This window comes from Vicugna pacos, chromosome 4 (assembly GCF_048564905.1).
Source record: "Vicugna pacos chromosome 4, VicPac4, whole genome shotgun sequence".
NCBI lineage: Eukaryota > Metazoa > Chordata > Mammalia > Artiodactyla > Camelidae > Vicugna > Vicugna pacos.
In genome coordinates this window covers 63,836,089-63,851,615 of record NC_132990.1, presented here as the reverse complement: position 1 = coordinate 63,851,615, position 15,527 = coordinate 63,836,089, and the positions used below count along the sequence as shown (strand labels likewise).

Here is a 15,527-nt window from a genome sequence, read left to right as displayed (position 1 = left end):
ACAGCGAAGGGACTAAGGGACCAGGAGGGACATGGGGCTAAGTTAATCAGAGCCATGAAGGAAATGGAGATTGGCCAGCATTATCTCTGCCAGTGAAAAGACTTGCTCCTCTTTTATAGAATCTATGTTCTAACTTAGAGGCAAGGAATAATGGAGAGTCAGAACCCCACGCCTGTGTCCTGCCCCTCAACCTGGGCTTTTAGGGGTCCATCCTTCTCTTCCACTTCGGTCTATGCTCAAGCTGGCAAATCGGTGGCACCTAGAGGACCACTTCCCTTTGCTGCACCTGCGGCAGACATCATTAACTGATCACAGATCCCTTTCCCGTCTAGCCCAGGGGCGGGCCCAGCATCCTCAGCAACTGTCGGAATTAACATGCGGGAATAGACCTTTTTGCTGTTCCTGGTCCATGAAGTTGTAAACATTAGGCAAGACACCTGCAAAAAAAAAAAAAAAATTGAACCAACACATCAGATCCACCATACGCTTCGTTCTTAGACAATGTATAGATACAGTTTCTACATCGAGACTGGCAAAAATGTGGTGGTAGCTTGTAAGTTCTCGCAGTTCACTTGAAGTTGAGCAAATATTTTCCAAGGGCCCTGGTACAAGCAGTGCAGGAGGGACGTACTCTCCACTTTTTAGGAGTTCACATTCTAGGGGGAGAGAGAGAGACATTTCTCCAATGGCTGAATCGTAACCTTGATGATAAATATTTTGTGTGCTACCAGACAAGAGGAGATGGTGAGATACTGAGTCTCAAAAGGGAGGGGATTTGAGATGGTTTTCTGGTAATCTTTAAATTATTTTTATTTTAAATAGCATATGAATATGGTTTAAAAAACAAGAACAATCAAAATCAGAGTAGAAAATTGTGCAGAGTAATTGCTTCTCCCATCCTGAACCCAAGCCCCTCAGATTTTCCTGGAGGCAGTCTTTGTTAGCAATGACCTGTGGATGTACATAAATTTTGTTCAGTCTTCAAAGATGAAAGAATGTGCCTTCTCTTTAAGAGAGCAACCTGTAATGAATTTAAGTTACCTCAATTAGTAGGAATGACTGAAAGAGCAGAAATTGCCATGCATGGCAAGCAAAGGAGTCTGGTTTTTCTTTGGAAGATTTCTGAACAGAGCTATTAGACCTGATCACAGAAATGTGTTGGAAGTATTGCAGGGAGGAGCTGGAAGTAGACTGCTGAGAAGAGCTCACAACAGTTTATTTAAGCCTCTGCACCTATTTGAAATTTTCTGTTAAGTCATAGACACCAAACTTCTGTTAAAAATTATGCTTGCAACTATAAGCATTACCTTTGTGCCAGACCCTGTGTTGAGTGCTTTACATCCACTTTTTAATTTAGCCCTTACAATGTCCCTCCCAAGTATGTATCATTTTCTTTCCAGTTGATTGATAAGAGAACTGAACACAGCTGGTCAGTGGCATATTCAGGACAGAGCTAAGGTTTGTTGGCCCCCCAAAGACCACACCAGTGAACTCTTGCATGAATATGCCTTCCTAGCTACAAGGCATGCTTCCATCCTCCCTTTTCCTACTGTCCCAGTGATCTGTGCCTGCACTTCTTCCTCCCCAGAGATCGCCGACAAGATCTACAATCTGTACAATGGGTACACAAGTGGCAAGGAGCAGCAGACTGCCTACAACACGCTGATGGAAGTCTCAGCCTCCATGCTGTTTCGAGTCCAGCACCACTACAACTCTCACTATGAGAAGTTCGGCGACTTCGTCTGGAGGAGTGAGGACGAGCTGGGGCCCAGGTATGGGCATCTGATACGAGTGCAGTGGTAAATTCTTCTGGCTACCATGGGACTTTGCTGGATCCTTTTCTTCCACAGGCTGAGGATGGGCTTTGTGAAATAAATAAGGGTGGCAGTCACCTTAGTCGTGTCGGGGTTTGAGACGGGAAGTGGGCAGAGAGAATGAATCTCGGAACTTTGGCTTCCTGGACTCCTGAAATGTCAGATAAGAGAGAGACATCACTGCTCTTTTAAACGGTCACTGCCCGTGTTCATCTTCCACTTTTCAGTTTCGGAGATGGGAAACTTAGCCTCCTTGAGGAGATGTGTCCTGACTAAGGTCATGGAAGAGTGTGGTGGCAGGGCCATGGCCCCCTAACCTAGGGCTTTTCCTGCTCTTTCATAAGAAATCTTGGGTTATTTCTGGACTTAAGTCCATAAATGACCATATCTAAATACATTCATAATTTGAACATATATTAAGGCATGATTTTTATATCACCAGCAGTGACTATGCCACCACTGTGATAGGTGCCATGCAGGATTCAACCATAACTGAAAGACAGTCGCTGTCTTCTGAAATTCCCCGAACTAGTGTCCGAAATGGTGGCTGCATTTCATGCCTTGCATCCAACAATAGCATTCATTCACTTATTCAGCACAGACTGAGTAGCCCCTCTTTTAGGTCGGTTGGTGACCATGCAATGTTAAGGGTAGAAGCAGTCCCTGCCTGCACATAGCTTACTGTCGCATGTAATTAAACAAGCAAGTGCAAGGAATAGGAGTAAGTGTCATGGCAGCAGACGAGTGGGGCCTGTTGGGGAGGTGAGGCTTAGACGCCCAGGCTAGGTAACCCAGGGAAGCCCTCCCGAGGGCTGAGACTCTGAGACCCAAAGGGTGAGTGAGGGCCAGGCAAGCAGAGAGAGAGGATTGGACAGTTGTAGGCCAGGGGGCTGGCCTGTGAAGTGTCCGGACGACATAATACTCTAATACATAATACTATAAAGAGCAGGGTTTTCCTCTCAAAGTTTGGTCATTTGCCTGCACCTTTATGACTTTCTTAAGGTAATCGGGAGGACGGGAAGAGAATGAAAAAGGGAACCTAATTGCTTTTCCCCCGTGTGATTCATTGTTGTTCAAGACTGAGTCTGTGATCTTCTCGGGTATCACCTACAATCCTTTTTTCCTGCCCCGGAGGAACTCTTTCTGCACTTTGGTAAACACTGCGTGTGGAGGAACTGAAAGAATGTCTGTGTAGTTGGCGCGGAGTGTGTGACAGCAGGAGTGGTCAGAGATAAGAAGGGAGAGGTCAGCGGGGGCCAGTTCCGAACGCCCTTTAAGCAGGGTTAAAGAGTTTGGATTATCTCTCTAGGGTAATGGGAAGCTTTTCAAGTGTTTTTCACAAGGGGCAGATACTATCAGAACTTCAGGGGAGAAAGATCCTTCTGACTGCAGTTGGAAGCGGGGACTAGAGGAGTCAAGACCAGAGGGAGGCAGTGAGGCCCTCAAGGCTGTTGTCGTACTGATCCAAGAGAGAGAGTGGTCTCCGGGCCGGGGTAGTATCAGTAGCCCCAGAGAGAATTGCATGACTTCCGGAAATACTTAGTGGGCAGCGTGTTTTGCTTTAAAGAGCTTTCAAATCACCCTCTAAACTAGGCAAAGTATCCTCCCCATTTCATCCATGGAAGAGAATCGAAGGCCCCCTCGGGTTGGATGAGCTGCCCAGAGGTGCGCAGAGTTTGCTGGGGAGTCTGGCTCTGAGTTTCCCCCTGGGCCCGTACAACACTTACAGCCCTCCAAGAATCTGAGGGAAGACGTGAGAGCCTGATCGAGGGATAAAAGAGATCTTTCCCTGGTGCGGGCCTTATCTGCTCCATTGGGTCCTGGACTGTAACTTGCTCCCTTTCACATGAAAGAAAGGTTCTCAGATAAAACTAAAAGAGAGCAGACAGACAGCAGCTGAGCCCCAGATGAAAGCTGCTGGTTGAGTCATCCCGGCTGCCATCTTGCCCGTGATCAGGGAGAGGCGGTCCATTTTATTGGGCTTCGCCAAGGGTTCAGGGAGTTTGGGTGGAAGCTAAACCAAGGCTTCACTGCTGACTTTGTCTTTATAATCTTCTTGGATCCTTTATGACCCTCCAGGACGTAAATCTTCTAGAAAGGCTTTCTGGCCACCCCTTGAGGCAGGACAACCCACTCAGGGAGGGACTGTGACAACCTGTTTACTGCCGGCCAGCTAGTCACCAGCCACTGCCCACCAACCCCTGCCTGTGTCACCCAGTTTCCTCCTCCCCTGGTCTTCCTAGTCTCCGGAGGGAATCTGAGATTTCTCTGATATCGCACACTGGCATCAGCAGGAATCAAGACCTCCGTCTCCTAATCTATCCTGGGACTGCTAGTAAACCCACTGTGCAGCCATGGGCTCTGGCCCTCTCTGGCCTGCAGTCTCTTCATCTATAAAATGACAGTAGTATTTTGCTGTTTTCAAGCAGTGAAAACTTTGTTTTCTAAATAAATCTTACATAGATCCCCAGGTCTTAGCTAGAATGCCACCTCCTCATTCACTCTACCTCATTCCTCTACCCATTCACTGTATCACACCCTCGTGTTTTAATTTTCTGTGATATCTACTGGGTGCAGAATCCTATATTGCTCATGCATTCTCTCTCTTCCCCACTACAGTGGCAGTTCATGCATAGCTAGTGATCCTTTATGTCCTATTCATTCCTGTGAGTAGGTGCTAAACCATTATTTGTTGAATAATTGGATCATGGGATGAGTGGATGTGTGGACCAGGTGACTACAGAGTTGCTCTGCTGGAAGTTTGAGTGGGTGGCCTGGAGCCCCCGCTTCTGGGTCTGCTCTTCAACTCCTGCCTCCAATCCCAGGGGTCCCTGAGGTCTACCTGAACTATCAAAGATCTATAGTTCACCATTGGAAACAACTGAATTCCACAAACTCCAAGGTTTTTCTAGCTTAAAAGTAACATTCTTAAAAAAAAAAAAAAGCATTGGCCTTGCAAATATTAAGAGACTTGAGGAGACCCTCACTTTAGTTAATTGATTCATCGATTCATTTAGCGTACTTACCATGTGCCAGGCCCATTGCTGTGGGCTGGAAGTAGATAGGTGAAGAAGGCAGCTCCTGCCTTTGCCAGGCTGAGCATCTAGTGAGAAGACTGGCCAACAAGCAGTTGCAGCGAAATATGTCACAAGAAGCATGCTATAAAAAGACAGTGGGAAGTGTGTTTTAGAGCATCGTTTGTCCAACTTTAATATACATGAGAATCACCTGGGGGGCCTTGTTATAAATCCAGATCAACTCAGTGGTCTGGAATGGATCTGAGATGCTGCATTTCTAAGAAGCACTTTGGTGATGCCAGTGTTGCTGCTTTAAAAAGCACACCTTGAGTGACAAGGTTCCGGATGCCGCTGTTGGTGCAGCTAATCCAGACCTGGAGCTCAAAGAATTCCTGGAGAAGAAAGGAAAGTGCATGCTTAGAAGTAAAGGATGAATAGGAGTCCTCCAGGTGGAAGGGGAGCAGTGCCCTCATCAGAAGGAACAACCAGTGCAAAGGTGAGAGAGGGTGGTGAGAGAACATACCTCAGTCAGGAAGAACGGATCTCAGTGGGGCAGAGAGTTCAAGGTGAGAGGGAGCAGGGAAAAAAACTAGGCTGAAGAGTTCAGCAGAGGCCAGATCGTGATGGCCCTTACGAGCCCTTTTCACATGTTGCTCTTTCTTCCAAAAGCTGGATAAAGGTTTTAGACACAAGAATCAATGTGGATAAGAGTACCATGCCTCTCAAGGGTTAGCAGGTATGCAGAACATCAGGGTGTAAAGGAGAGAGAGCAGGACCCTACCTTGGAACCAGGAGCCTTGGGTTCCTGTCCCAGCTTTGCCACCCACTTGCTGTGTAACCTTGGACAAATTTCATCACCTTTCTGGGCTTCATTTGAAACATAAAAGGGCTGAATTCCAAAGTCCCTTCTAGCTACAAAACCAAGGAACCAGAAAACCCTGAAGGTCATAGAGACCAGAGAAGAGGCACACCATGAGTGTCCTTTCACCTCTAGCCTAGCAAGTCTTGTTTCTCAGCAACCCAGGGTGGCTAGGGTAATAAAAGCTTTTCCCAGGAGCACCCTGAGGGCTGAGATCACGCGGAGAGCTCTATTAGGATTTTGCTGGCCTGTAATCACCAAACCCCAAAATGTTCTCTACTCCTCTGTGGATCTGTGGTCGTGTGACAGAAGGGCATCTCTTACCTCTACCTAATAAATCAATCAGGACAGTGTCCTCCAGAGCCTGGCTCCCATGACAACCACAGTTTACTGCAAACAACTGCTCAGAGAAGACCGGCTGACACCCAGCTGTCCCAGCCGTGCGGTTCCTATTAGGAGACTTGAAAAACTGAGCTTATAGGTGGTCAGGGACCAGAATTTGCTCCAGGCAGAATATCTTTGACCACTCTTAGACTTCTTAATCCTCAGTTATGTTTGATTAAAATGATCAAATAGGGAGAAGAAAGCAAGCACTGGAAGAGATTTTGTCTTAGTAGAATTGATCTTTCTAGATTAGAAATAGTGCATTTGTGATGTCAGCCCCTCTTGCTTTCATGGCAGACATTGCTAATGGATCACAGAAATCATCCCAGGCTTGATTCATCCTGGAATCTTGCTCAACATAGCCAAACCAGAAGCTTTTCCCATCTGAAAAGAATGAGTGCAACCTATGAACTGCTGTTACTTTATTCTTAGTGAAGACATTGAAGTCTGAGATGTTACTGTACGTTCTTCATACGTTATTCTTTCCTTAGATATCTTGGAATAAGACTTGGAATTTCTAGGAGATTGGGAACAAGAGCAAACTTAGGCTTCTAGAGTCATATTCCTATCATCTCAGATGTACTTTTAATTTTTTCTTGCATACTTTGACATTTCGGAAATCAGGATGGATTGTGCACAGTAGATGTGCCCATTACGTGTTGCATTTTTCTTTGCTTGAAAGGCTGTCATTAAATCAGTGGCATCTCTTAAAATTAAAGATGTCTTAGAACAGGTAAATACAAACAAGACACACTATGACTTTGAACAAATGTCCCATAGATCCTTTTCCCCATTGATCATATGCAAGGTAGATAATTATCTTGCAGTATCTATCAGTCCCAAACTGAAATAGCTTTTGGTTCATTGAGACTCAGTCATGCTTGCCATCAGCGTAGGAACAAATTCTTGCAAAATGATTTCTTAGGCGAGAACGAGGAGGAGACAAAACCAAATGTAAATATTTTCACTAGGCACCTTACAAATCACGTCCCTAGCCTGGTGTTGAGGAAATATATTCCGATGGCGGTACCTGAGCTTCTGGTTTTCTGTTCAGTGGGGGTGGTCTGAGGCTGAATTTGATGTGGATTCATTCTGAAAGTAACCCCAGTGAACTACTGAGAAGCCGTAAAACTAAGACTTCATTGCACAAATTCACCATACCAGCTTTAAAATGTGTGTGTATGCATGTTTCCAAAATGGAAGTGCCTTTATTGTATTTTGTGCTAAAAGTAATTCTTGTTCTTTCTGTAACATGTAAATGAGACAGATATGTATAAAATGGGAAGGAAAAATGTTGCGCCTCTAAACCCCTAATCCCCACTCCGAGATAAAACTGTTAACAGTGTGCACATACCTCCCCAGACACAGATATGGATGTGACACTGGTATGCAAATGAGTAGGGAAACTGGTACAGACTTAGCATATGTTGACATCTGCAGACCACAGTTCCATTTCTATCAACTCTGCTATGTTTAACAAATACGTACACCATGTTCTGTTTTCTGCCTATTTCCACTTAATAGCACATGTACAGGTCTTCCCTGTGGATGATGCCTATGCAGATATGTTGTCTTTTTGAAGGGTCCTCCAGCCATGTGATTATATACATGTATCACAGATTAGTTCAGGTCTCTATTAAAGACCAACTAGATTTCTTCCAACTTCTTTGCTATTATAAATAAATCTGCATACATCTTACCCACTAACCTGATTATTTCCTCAGGTCTTCTTGAAGTTCTTGTGCCATCTTATTCCTTTTATCAACCTCTGTTAGAGAATTGCTGTATTTTTAAAGCTAAGGACTGAAAATTATGAACTCCTTCTTCTTACACATTCAGGAGCTGGACATCAGGGGAGCTACGCACTGTCCAAGAAGCAAGCGGCAAGTACTTAGTTCAGCACCTATTAGGGCCTAGTTATTTTTATCTCATTTCACCTCCTGAACAAATTAATTTTGAAGATGAAGTGAAAGAGAAACAGTGGATTTAAGTAAATTGTTCAAAGGTACACAACTAATAAGTGTGAGGGCTCAAATTGAAAAGACTGTCTTCTGATGTCAAACTAATGTCCTGTTCATTACGACACATTGCATCCCACGTCTACAACTAATGGATAGTGTAATATGAATCTCAACAGAGAAATGAAGTTCTTCATCCACAAAGAGGAAAGTATGACTTATGATAGCTGGGGAGATCTGGAAGAGGTCCTCCAGATGAAGTTTTAGCATGGCATTGGAGCATGAATAGAATCTCAGTGAATGTGGTCATCGCATCTCAGAAATTCGATGCTGTGACATTTGTGTCACACCAGGTTCTCTTGTGAACTGCTCACCAGGTGCTATTTCTCTGCGAATCAAGCCCCTAGTTCCTCTTATATTAAAAACAAGCAAACAAATGAAAACGAGAAACATCTACTCCACCTCCCACTGCCACTAGATTCTACTGTGATCTGAATGTGTCTCCCCCGAAATTCATATAGTGTAGACCTAAGGCCCAAGGTGATGTCGTTAGGAGGAGGGGCCTTTGGGAAGTGATTAAACCTCAAGGGAGAAGCCTTCATGAATGGGATTGATGCTCTTGTTAAAGAGACTCCAGGGACATCCTTTGCCCCTTACGCCACGGGAGGACACGGTGAAAAAGTGCCGTCTGTGAACCAGGAACACACCGAATCTGCCAGTGCCAAGATTCCAGACTTCCCAGCCTCCAGAGCTATGAGAAAGAGATTTCTGCTGTTTGTGAGCTTCCCAGTCTGCGGCCTTTTGTTACAGCAGCCCAGACAGACTGACAGACTCTCTTCTAAAACATGCTTGATTTGATCATCTCCAGTGCAGGGGAACCCACTGCAGGTATAGGAGGACCCCAGCTACATTTAGAGGACTTTAGCTTTAAGGGGTTTTTTTGTTTGTTTGTTTTTTGTGTTCTGTTTGTCTATTTGAGACCAAATTTGCCTTCTGTTAGTTGAGTGCTTTATCGCTAACGCTGAGGAGCTTTGCAGCAGAGATCTGAAGTGCTGTTCTCAAACTCTGTTAGTCCTGGTCAGATCCTATGACCAGCCTGAGGCTTACTTCTACCACCTGAAGACTGGGACTGAAGCCTGCACCCTAGAATTGTGGTGAGAATTATATTTAAAATGACGTTGCATAGGTTTCTGGCACAGAGTGGGTCCTCAGTCAACTATAGCCATTATCATCCCTGACCCTCAAGGTCTTCCCCTCCTGTCTTCAGTTACTAGAACATCCTAGCCATTTTTTTTCTTCTAAATCCCACCCCCTTCAGTGACACATTTGATTCCTGCTTTCAGCACTTCCTCAGAAGACTTCCCTTTGAGACAACCTGCAGTATCATGGTCTATCTGGCTACAGTTTGCATGTGGCTCTCTTACCAGAAGTGACTGGGGTTCTCCAGATGTGGCCTGACAAGGAAGGGCAGCATGAATGGAAGTCATTACTTCCCTTAATCTGCCCTCTCTACTTCTAGAGGTTGTGTTCCGATTTTTTGCAACCATGTCATGCCCTTGACTCTCATTAAGCTTGAGGTCAGCCAACACAGAGACATTTAAGCGCAACTCAAGGAGGCAGAGAGGAAGGAGAGAGGCCAGCGGGAATGTTTCCTTACTGCCTCTCCTCTTTTTCTCCATTCCAAGGCCCCCTTAGAAATTAGGTCTCTGTCTGATAACTGTGTCAGCAGCAGATTGGGTAATGATGCTGGGAACAGAATGATCGGTCAAAGGTTCTACAGTTCCCGGAGAAGCGGCGTCCCAGCCCAGCCCCTGACTCCTTCACCAGCCATCCCTGTCTCAATCTCGCCTGCTGATACAATGATGAATTAATGTGTGGTGTCCCCCCTTCACCTCTGGCTTCCTATCCCAGGGGGCCTGAGTCCTATCTCTGTGGAGGAAGGTTTCATTTCCGGTATTTGAGAAAAGTGGTCACTCTGACCTGTAATTTCCCCCTGCAGGCAAAGCTTGGAGCATGGCTGGCCTTTGATTTATGAATCTCCATTGCCTACAATTTATTACTCAGCACTCTCGCCTCTGGTCTCTCGCTCCCCCTCCTCCTCTCCAGCCTTTGAGTACCTCCAACCCTTCTCCTCATTGCTTCACCTTCCAACTTCTCCTGCCCTTGTCATCTAAATGCAAACCAAGGTGCTGAGGCGTAGTGTACAGTGTAGAAGGAGCAGGGGACAGCGAAGCAAACTGCCGTCGATCAGGTGTGCATCCCTGTACTGAATGCCGAGGGCGGTACTTCCACTCTAGCCTAACAGCGACCCTACATAATAAGCATCTGCATCCCCACTTTACAAACGAGGAAGCTGAGGCTCGTAGGGAACAAGTGGCTCGTCCTAATGGGCTCTGGGGCCTATGTCCGTGGTACCGTAATGTGCTACCTTGACTCTTGGCTAACATTTACTGAGAACTAAGCGAATTACCCAGGTTATCTCGCCTTTCCAAAAACGCTGTTGTTATTCCCATTTTACTGATGCAGTAACTGTGAGTTAGTAGCATGGAAGAGCTTGCTCATGATCCATAAAGCTAAGTTATAGAACTCGGATTTGAACCTGGGGCTCCACAGCCAAATACTTCATCTCAGCGCTATACACTCAGGAACCCTGTTTCCAGCTTTGCCTTTGTTATTAACTTAAGGTGAAACGATTTTCTCATTTCGTACCTTAGTTTCCTCATCCATATAGAGGCGTGGTCCAATTACGTTCCAAGAGTCTCTCTTTGGAAATGGCTGGGCCCTTGGAGACAAAGCGTTTGGTCATGTTAGGGGACTGTCCTTCCCAAGCTCATGTTTGTGGCTTTTTTTTTTTTTTTGGTGGCCTGTCTAGATCAGACAGTGACTCTCCATTACCCCCAAAATAGAATACTTCACCATGGCTCAGAAGAGTCTGGATGGTCTGATGTCCATCTGGTCATGGCCAAACTGACTGGTCTTTCACCCATTCTTTGCACTCGCCTTTTCAAACAACTGATGGTTTATGCTCTCTTCAGTCCACCTTTGGATGGGCTTCTTCCTCTGCCTTCCCATCTACCTGAAAAATGTGTTTGACCATTGAAGACCTAGCTCAGATGTTACATCCCCTGGGAAGTTTTCTCTGAGCCCCTAAACTAATGATGAGGTATCCATTTTATATACTCCCATAGCACCCAGCAAATTCTCCAACCCAGAACTCCACTGCTAAAGTAGAGGCTGTTACTCTTTCAGTCGGTCTTTTTGTCTCCTGCCACTGACTTATATAGATATGGGTTCAAAGCTTAAGCAGTATAGAAGTGATGGTGGTGGTGGTGGTACTGATACTTCCTGACATGTATCAGGGGCTTAGTGTGTGCCAAGCACTTTTCTAAGGGTTTTACACATATTAACCTATTTAATCCTTGATACAACTTTATGAGGTGGGCGGATGTTCCCCACTCTTGGTAAATAAGGAAACAGAAAAAATAAGTTGCTTTTTAAAAGGGAGAGAAAGAACGAACCAGCACCCCTACATACAATGATAGGAAACACGGGACACCTTGGTGTGTCTGTACCTGGTTTCCGGCCCCCGGTCTTACCCTCTCCCAGTTCCACTCTCCTTAAGGCAGCCAGACATGGTTTGGTTTTTTTGTTTGTTTGTTTTTTAGCTCTTGAGGTATTTAAATATTTTTTTAACTTGCATTCTTTTTTTTTAATTGAAGTATATAGTCAGTTTACAATGTTGTGTCAATTTCTGGTGTACAGCATAATGCTTCAGTCATCCATATGCATACCTGTATTTATTTTCATAGTCTTTTTCATTATAGGTTACCACCAGATGTTGAATATAGTTTCCTGAGCTATACAGTAGAAACTTGTTGTTTATCAGATACGGTTTTAAATAGTCGTCTCTGAACCTGTTACTTTGTTGCTTGAAACTCTTCGGTGACTCCCCAGATAACAATCATAAATAACATTTATTGAGGGCTTATGATAGACTCTTTAATGCTTTTTTGATTTTTAAAACAACCTTTGTGGTAGATACAGCCATTATTCTCCCATTTTATAGGTCAGGAAACTGAGGTAGAGCTGGTTAAACAGTTTCCTCCGTATCATAGAGCTCGTGAGTGGCTGAGCCGGTATTTGAACCTGAGCGGTCAGACCCAGGAGCCTGCGTGGTGCACAACAGATGCCCTAGCTTCTGAGCTCCAGTGGCCTGGCTGCTGCCACTTCTCCAGTTTCCCACTGCGTGCCCACCTGTACTCCGCCACAAATTCCCAGAACTTCTATGCAAGCCCTTCTCTCTCTGCCTTTACCTGCCTCCTGCTGTGCCTCTGCTCTCTTCTTCGCCTACACCCTGCTCATTTGTGAGACTCAGCACAAGTTCCCCGGCTACAGGCAGTCTTCTTGGGTTTCCCAGTCCTAGCTGGGCACGTCCTCTGTCTTCCCACAGCTCCCATGCCCCCTTTATCATGGCTGCTGCCACCTGTGCTGCCGTTTCCACTTGTCTGTCTTTCCCATTGAATCAGGAGCTCCGCCATATAGTAAGTGCTCAGTAAAGGAGCGGCCAAAGACTTTATCGCCTTTAACTTCACACCCGCCCCATCTGTCAAGTGAAGAAACAGGTTTGGAGTAAGTTCCCCAAGGAGCAGAGCAGGGACTGGAGCAAGGAGGGCTGCGAGCACACTCCTCGGGCTCCTCCGGGGAGGTGCCTGCGAGGCAAGAGGGCCGTGGGTTGAGCGGCAACTCGAGTGTGATTGCGAAGCCATGAATTCTTGGCACCTCAGGAAATATTCCACCCAAGTGGTGAACTATACAAAGAGGACTTTTTGAAAGGCACCTCATAAATCGTGCCCACAAAACCTCCACACATAAGCCCGGCCCTTTTCCAGCCGCCACACAGGTGCCTGACACAGTCTCCCATTTGTGGGGTCTGCTGTCGTAAAACGCCCTCCCTCCTGGGGTCTCAGAGGGGCATGGAGAGGACAGCAGGGGAGCGCCTCCCCCTTAGCCCCTCCGTGTTCCTGGGCATCTCGAGGATGCTGAGATGCAGAGAAAAGTGGATTCCTCATGGAGACCCACAAAGCTGCCTTATGCCCTGACCCAGGAAAAGGATGTTTCTTTCCCTCTCTAAGCCTCAGTTTCCACCTCTCTAATGAGAGTAGGTCAGACTAAGTCATTGGTTCTCAAATGGGGCAATTTTGCTCCCCAGAGGACATTTGGCAATGTCTGGAGGCAACTTCATTGTCACGCCTGGGGCTGTGGGTGCTACTGGGATCTTGTAGACAGAGGCCTGGGGATGCTGCTACATGTCCTGCAAGACCACGCCCACAGCAAAGAAGTGCCCAGCCCACACGTCAGCAGCGCCCCTGAGGGGAAATCTTGGGCTAGGTGCTCTCAAAGACACTCGCCATCTTTAATTTTCTATGCAGACATCGGATCTCCTCAGGGGTCCTCTCTGGTGCCGTGTAATGAGCTGAGGGTGAGTTCCTAGTGATGGTCACCACCGTACAGGTAGTTCTTGTTGAAACTAGTGTTCAGTATGACCTCGGTCCTGAGACGTCATCACGGCAGTTCTTTTTAGTAGCAGCTGTCTATCATTTTTTGAGGGCGTACTCTGTGCCAGCCTTTGGGCATTTCTCTTAGTCAATCTACAGCCAGTATATGAAGGTAAGGCCAGTATCGCTATCATAGAGATAAGGAAAAATGAGATAGAGAAGTTCTGATTTGTGGATATTGCTACATAAAGACTTTGATGAAGCAGAAACACAGAAGGCAAGATTTTCTTTTGACTATGAGAAAAGAGTAGGAGAGAATTAGAAAAGCCAGAAATCAGACAGAGGGGGATGAGGTGTTTAGGTCTAGATCCAGATGTCCAACTTCAATGGTCAACTTGATGTCCATCTGTGGTCAAGTAGTGTCATTTCTCTGAAACCTGGGCTCCGTACTCATTATATACGAGTGGAAAGAACTGTATGTTCAGGGCTGTTGTGAAGATTGAATGTACATTTTTAAATGTGTATGAAGTACTCACGTAGTGTCTAGCATGCAATGTTAATACATTTCAGTTACTGTTCTTGTTGTTTATCATTATTATAGTAATTTTCACTTGGTCAGAGTCCTAAGGCTGCTAACGTTATAACTCTTACATCTTAGAAGTGAAAATGTTAGGTCAAAGGTTGTACCTCTCTTTTACTGTTGACACATTACACAGCTGAAGAGGACACGTTCCAAGGTGAATTTTGAACAGGTGTTCAAAAGACCGCATTCAGGCCAGGAATGGCTAGGAAATTGTTATGCCAAGAAGTCTTCATCTGCCTGTGAACCGTTATTCGCCTCTTCCAAGGTCTGACCCTTGGTCCGGGCTTGTTCCTTCATCGCTGCCCCCTTCTGTCTTCCAGGAAGGCCCACCTGATCCTGAGGCGCCTGGAGAGGGTGAGCAGCCACTGTTCCAGCCTCCTGCGCAGTGCCTACATCCAGAGCCGTGTGGACACCGTGCCCTACCTTTTCTGCCGCAGCGAGGAGGTCCGGCCTGCCGGTATGGTGTGGTACAGCATCCTCAAGGACACCAAAATCACATGCGAGGAGAAGATGGTGTCCATGGCCCGAAACACGTACGGCGAGTCCAAGGGCCGGTGAGGGAGGGTGCCGCCCTCCGTGAGCACAGAGACTCTCCGTAGGAGGGGGAGCCGTGCTCTCTGGATCCTGGGGCCTGGGTGGGCTGGGGTCAACTGAGGATGGGCCTGGCAGATGAGGCTTGCCAGCAAGGCCAAAGCGAACTCTTTCTCTTGTGGATAGCCGACAGAGAACTTTGTAACCACTGGAATTATTCATTTCCCCCTATCTTTTATTTTTTCTAAGATATCCTTTGACTCTATCAAAGTCTCTCCTTTTTAAACTTTTTCTTATGGATGGTGGTCAGTCCCAAGGCAGGAGCTTTCAGGTGGAGACCACGCGGCCTTTCCTGTTCTTCTTCCTCCGGCCGCACTCAGCTTCCTTCCTGCCATGGACCCCGGAGGAGACCTACGGAGAGACAGTTGGACCTCTTCAGCATCAGGATGGAGGCCCCGAGGATGGGTGCAGTGAGGAAGCTTGGGTCTTTAGGACCTTTTATTTTTCAGACGTGTTTGAATTTGCAGGACCCCTGCCTCTTCCTGCTGCCTGTGGGTCTGCCCAGAGTCCCTGCAGGACTTTCCATGCATTAAAAATTCCTATTGTCTCTCTTTCTGCTTGGGTGGTGTTTCTTACAAATGGGGGGCCTCTGTTTATTCAGTCAACAAATATTTCGTGATTATCTACTATATAGTAGGCACTGGGCATGCAGCTAAAGACAGAGATGCTCCCTGTTCTCAGGGAATATACAGCCCAGTGGAAATGATAGAGAAACCACCAGTTACTTCAGGCTGTGGTAGGGGAAGGTTGGAGGTTCCTGGAGCTCATTGCTGGGTCATGAGACAAACTGGAGGGGTTCTGAGATGCATTCTTGAAAAAGTAATGC

At 46.2% G+C, this 15,527-nt stretch overlaps 1 protein-coding gene and 1 long non-coding RNA gene across 7 annotated transcripts in view; one reads left to right on the top strand and one right to left on the bottom strand.

Moving 5' to 3' along the window:
• ASTN2 (astrotactin 2) overlaps positions 1-15,252 on the top strand; it is an 801,670-nt gene extending 786,418 nt beyond the window's left edge. For all 5 annotated transcript variants that reach the window (XM_031677473.2, XM_072960007.1, XM_031677480.2 and 2 more), the window contains 3 exons: positions 1,589-1,772; positions 14,431-14,643; positions 14,952-15,252. In XM_031677473.2, coding sequence (XP_031533333.2) covers positions 1,589-1,772; positions 14,431-14,643; positions 14,952-15,234 — 680 coding nt within the window. In that variant the 3' untranslated portion in view covers positions 15,235-15,252. The remainder of the gene's footprint in view (positions 1-1,588; positions 1,773-14,430; positions 14,644-14,951) is intronic.
• Positions 87-6,293, bottom strand: LOC140696140 (uncharacterized). Of its 2 annotated transcripts, XR_012072222.1 has the most exons (4): positions 6,015-6,293; positions 4,841-4,973; positions 1,893-1,965; positions 87-437 (listed from the first exon to the last, which is right to left on the bottom strand). It is a non-coding gene; the product is annotated as an uncharacterized lncRNA (long non-coding RNA). The 2 variants fall into 2 exon arrangements; XR_012072221.1 differs by lacking the exon at positions 1,893-1,965.
• Positions 15,253-15,527: the final 275 nt, after the last annotated feature.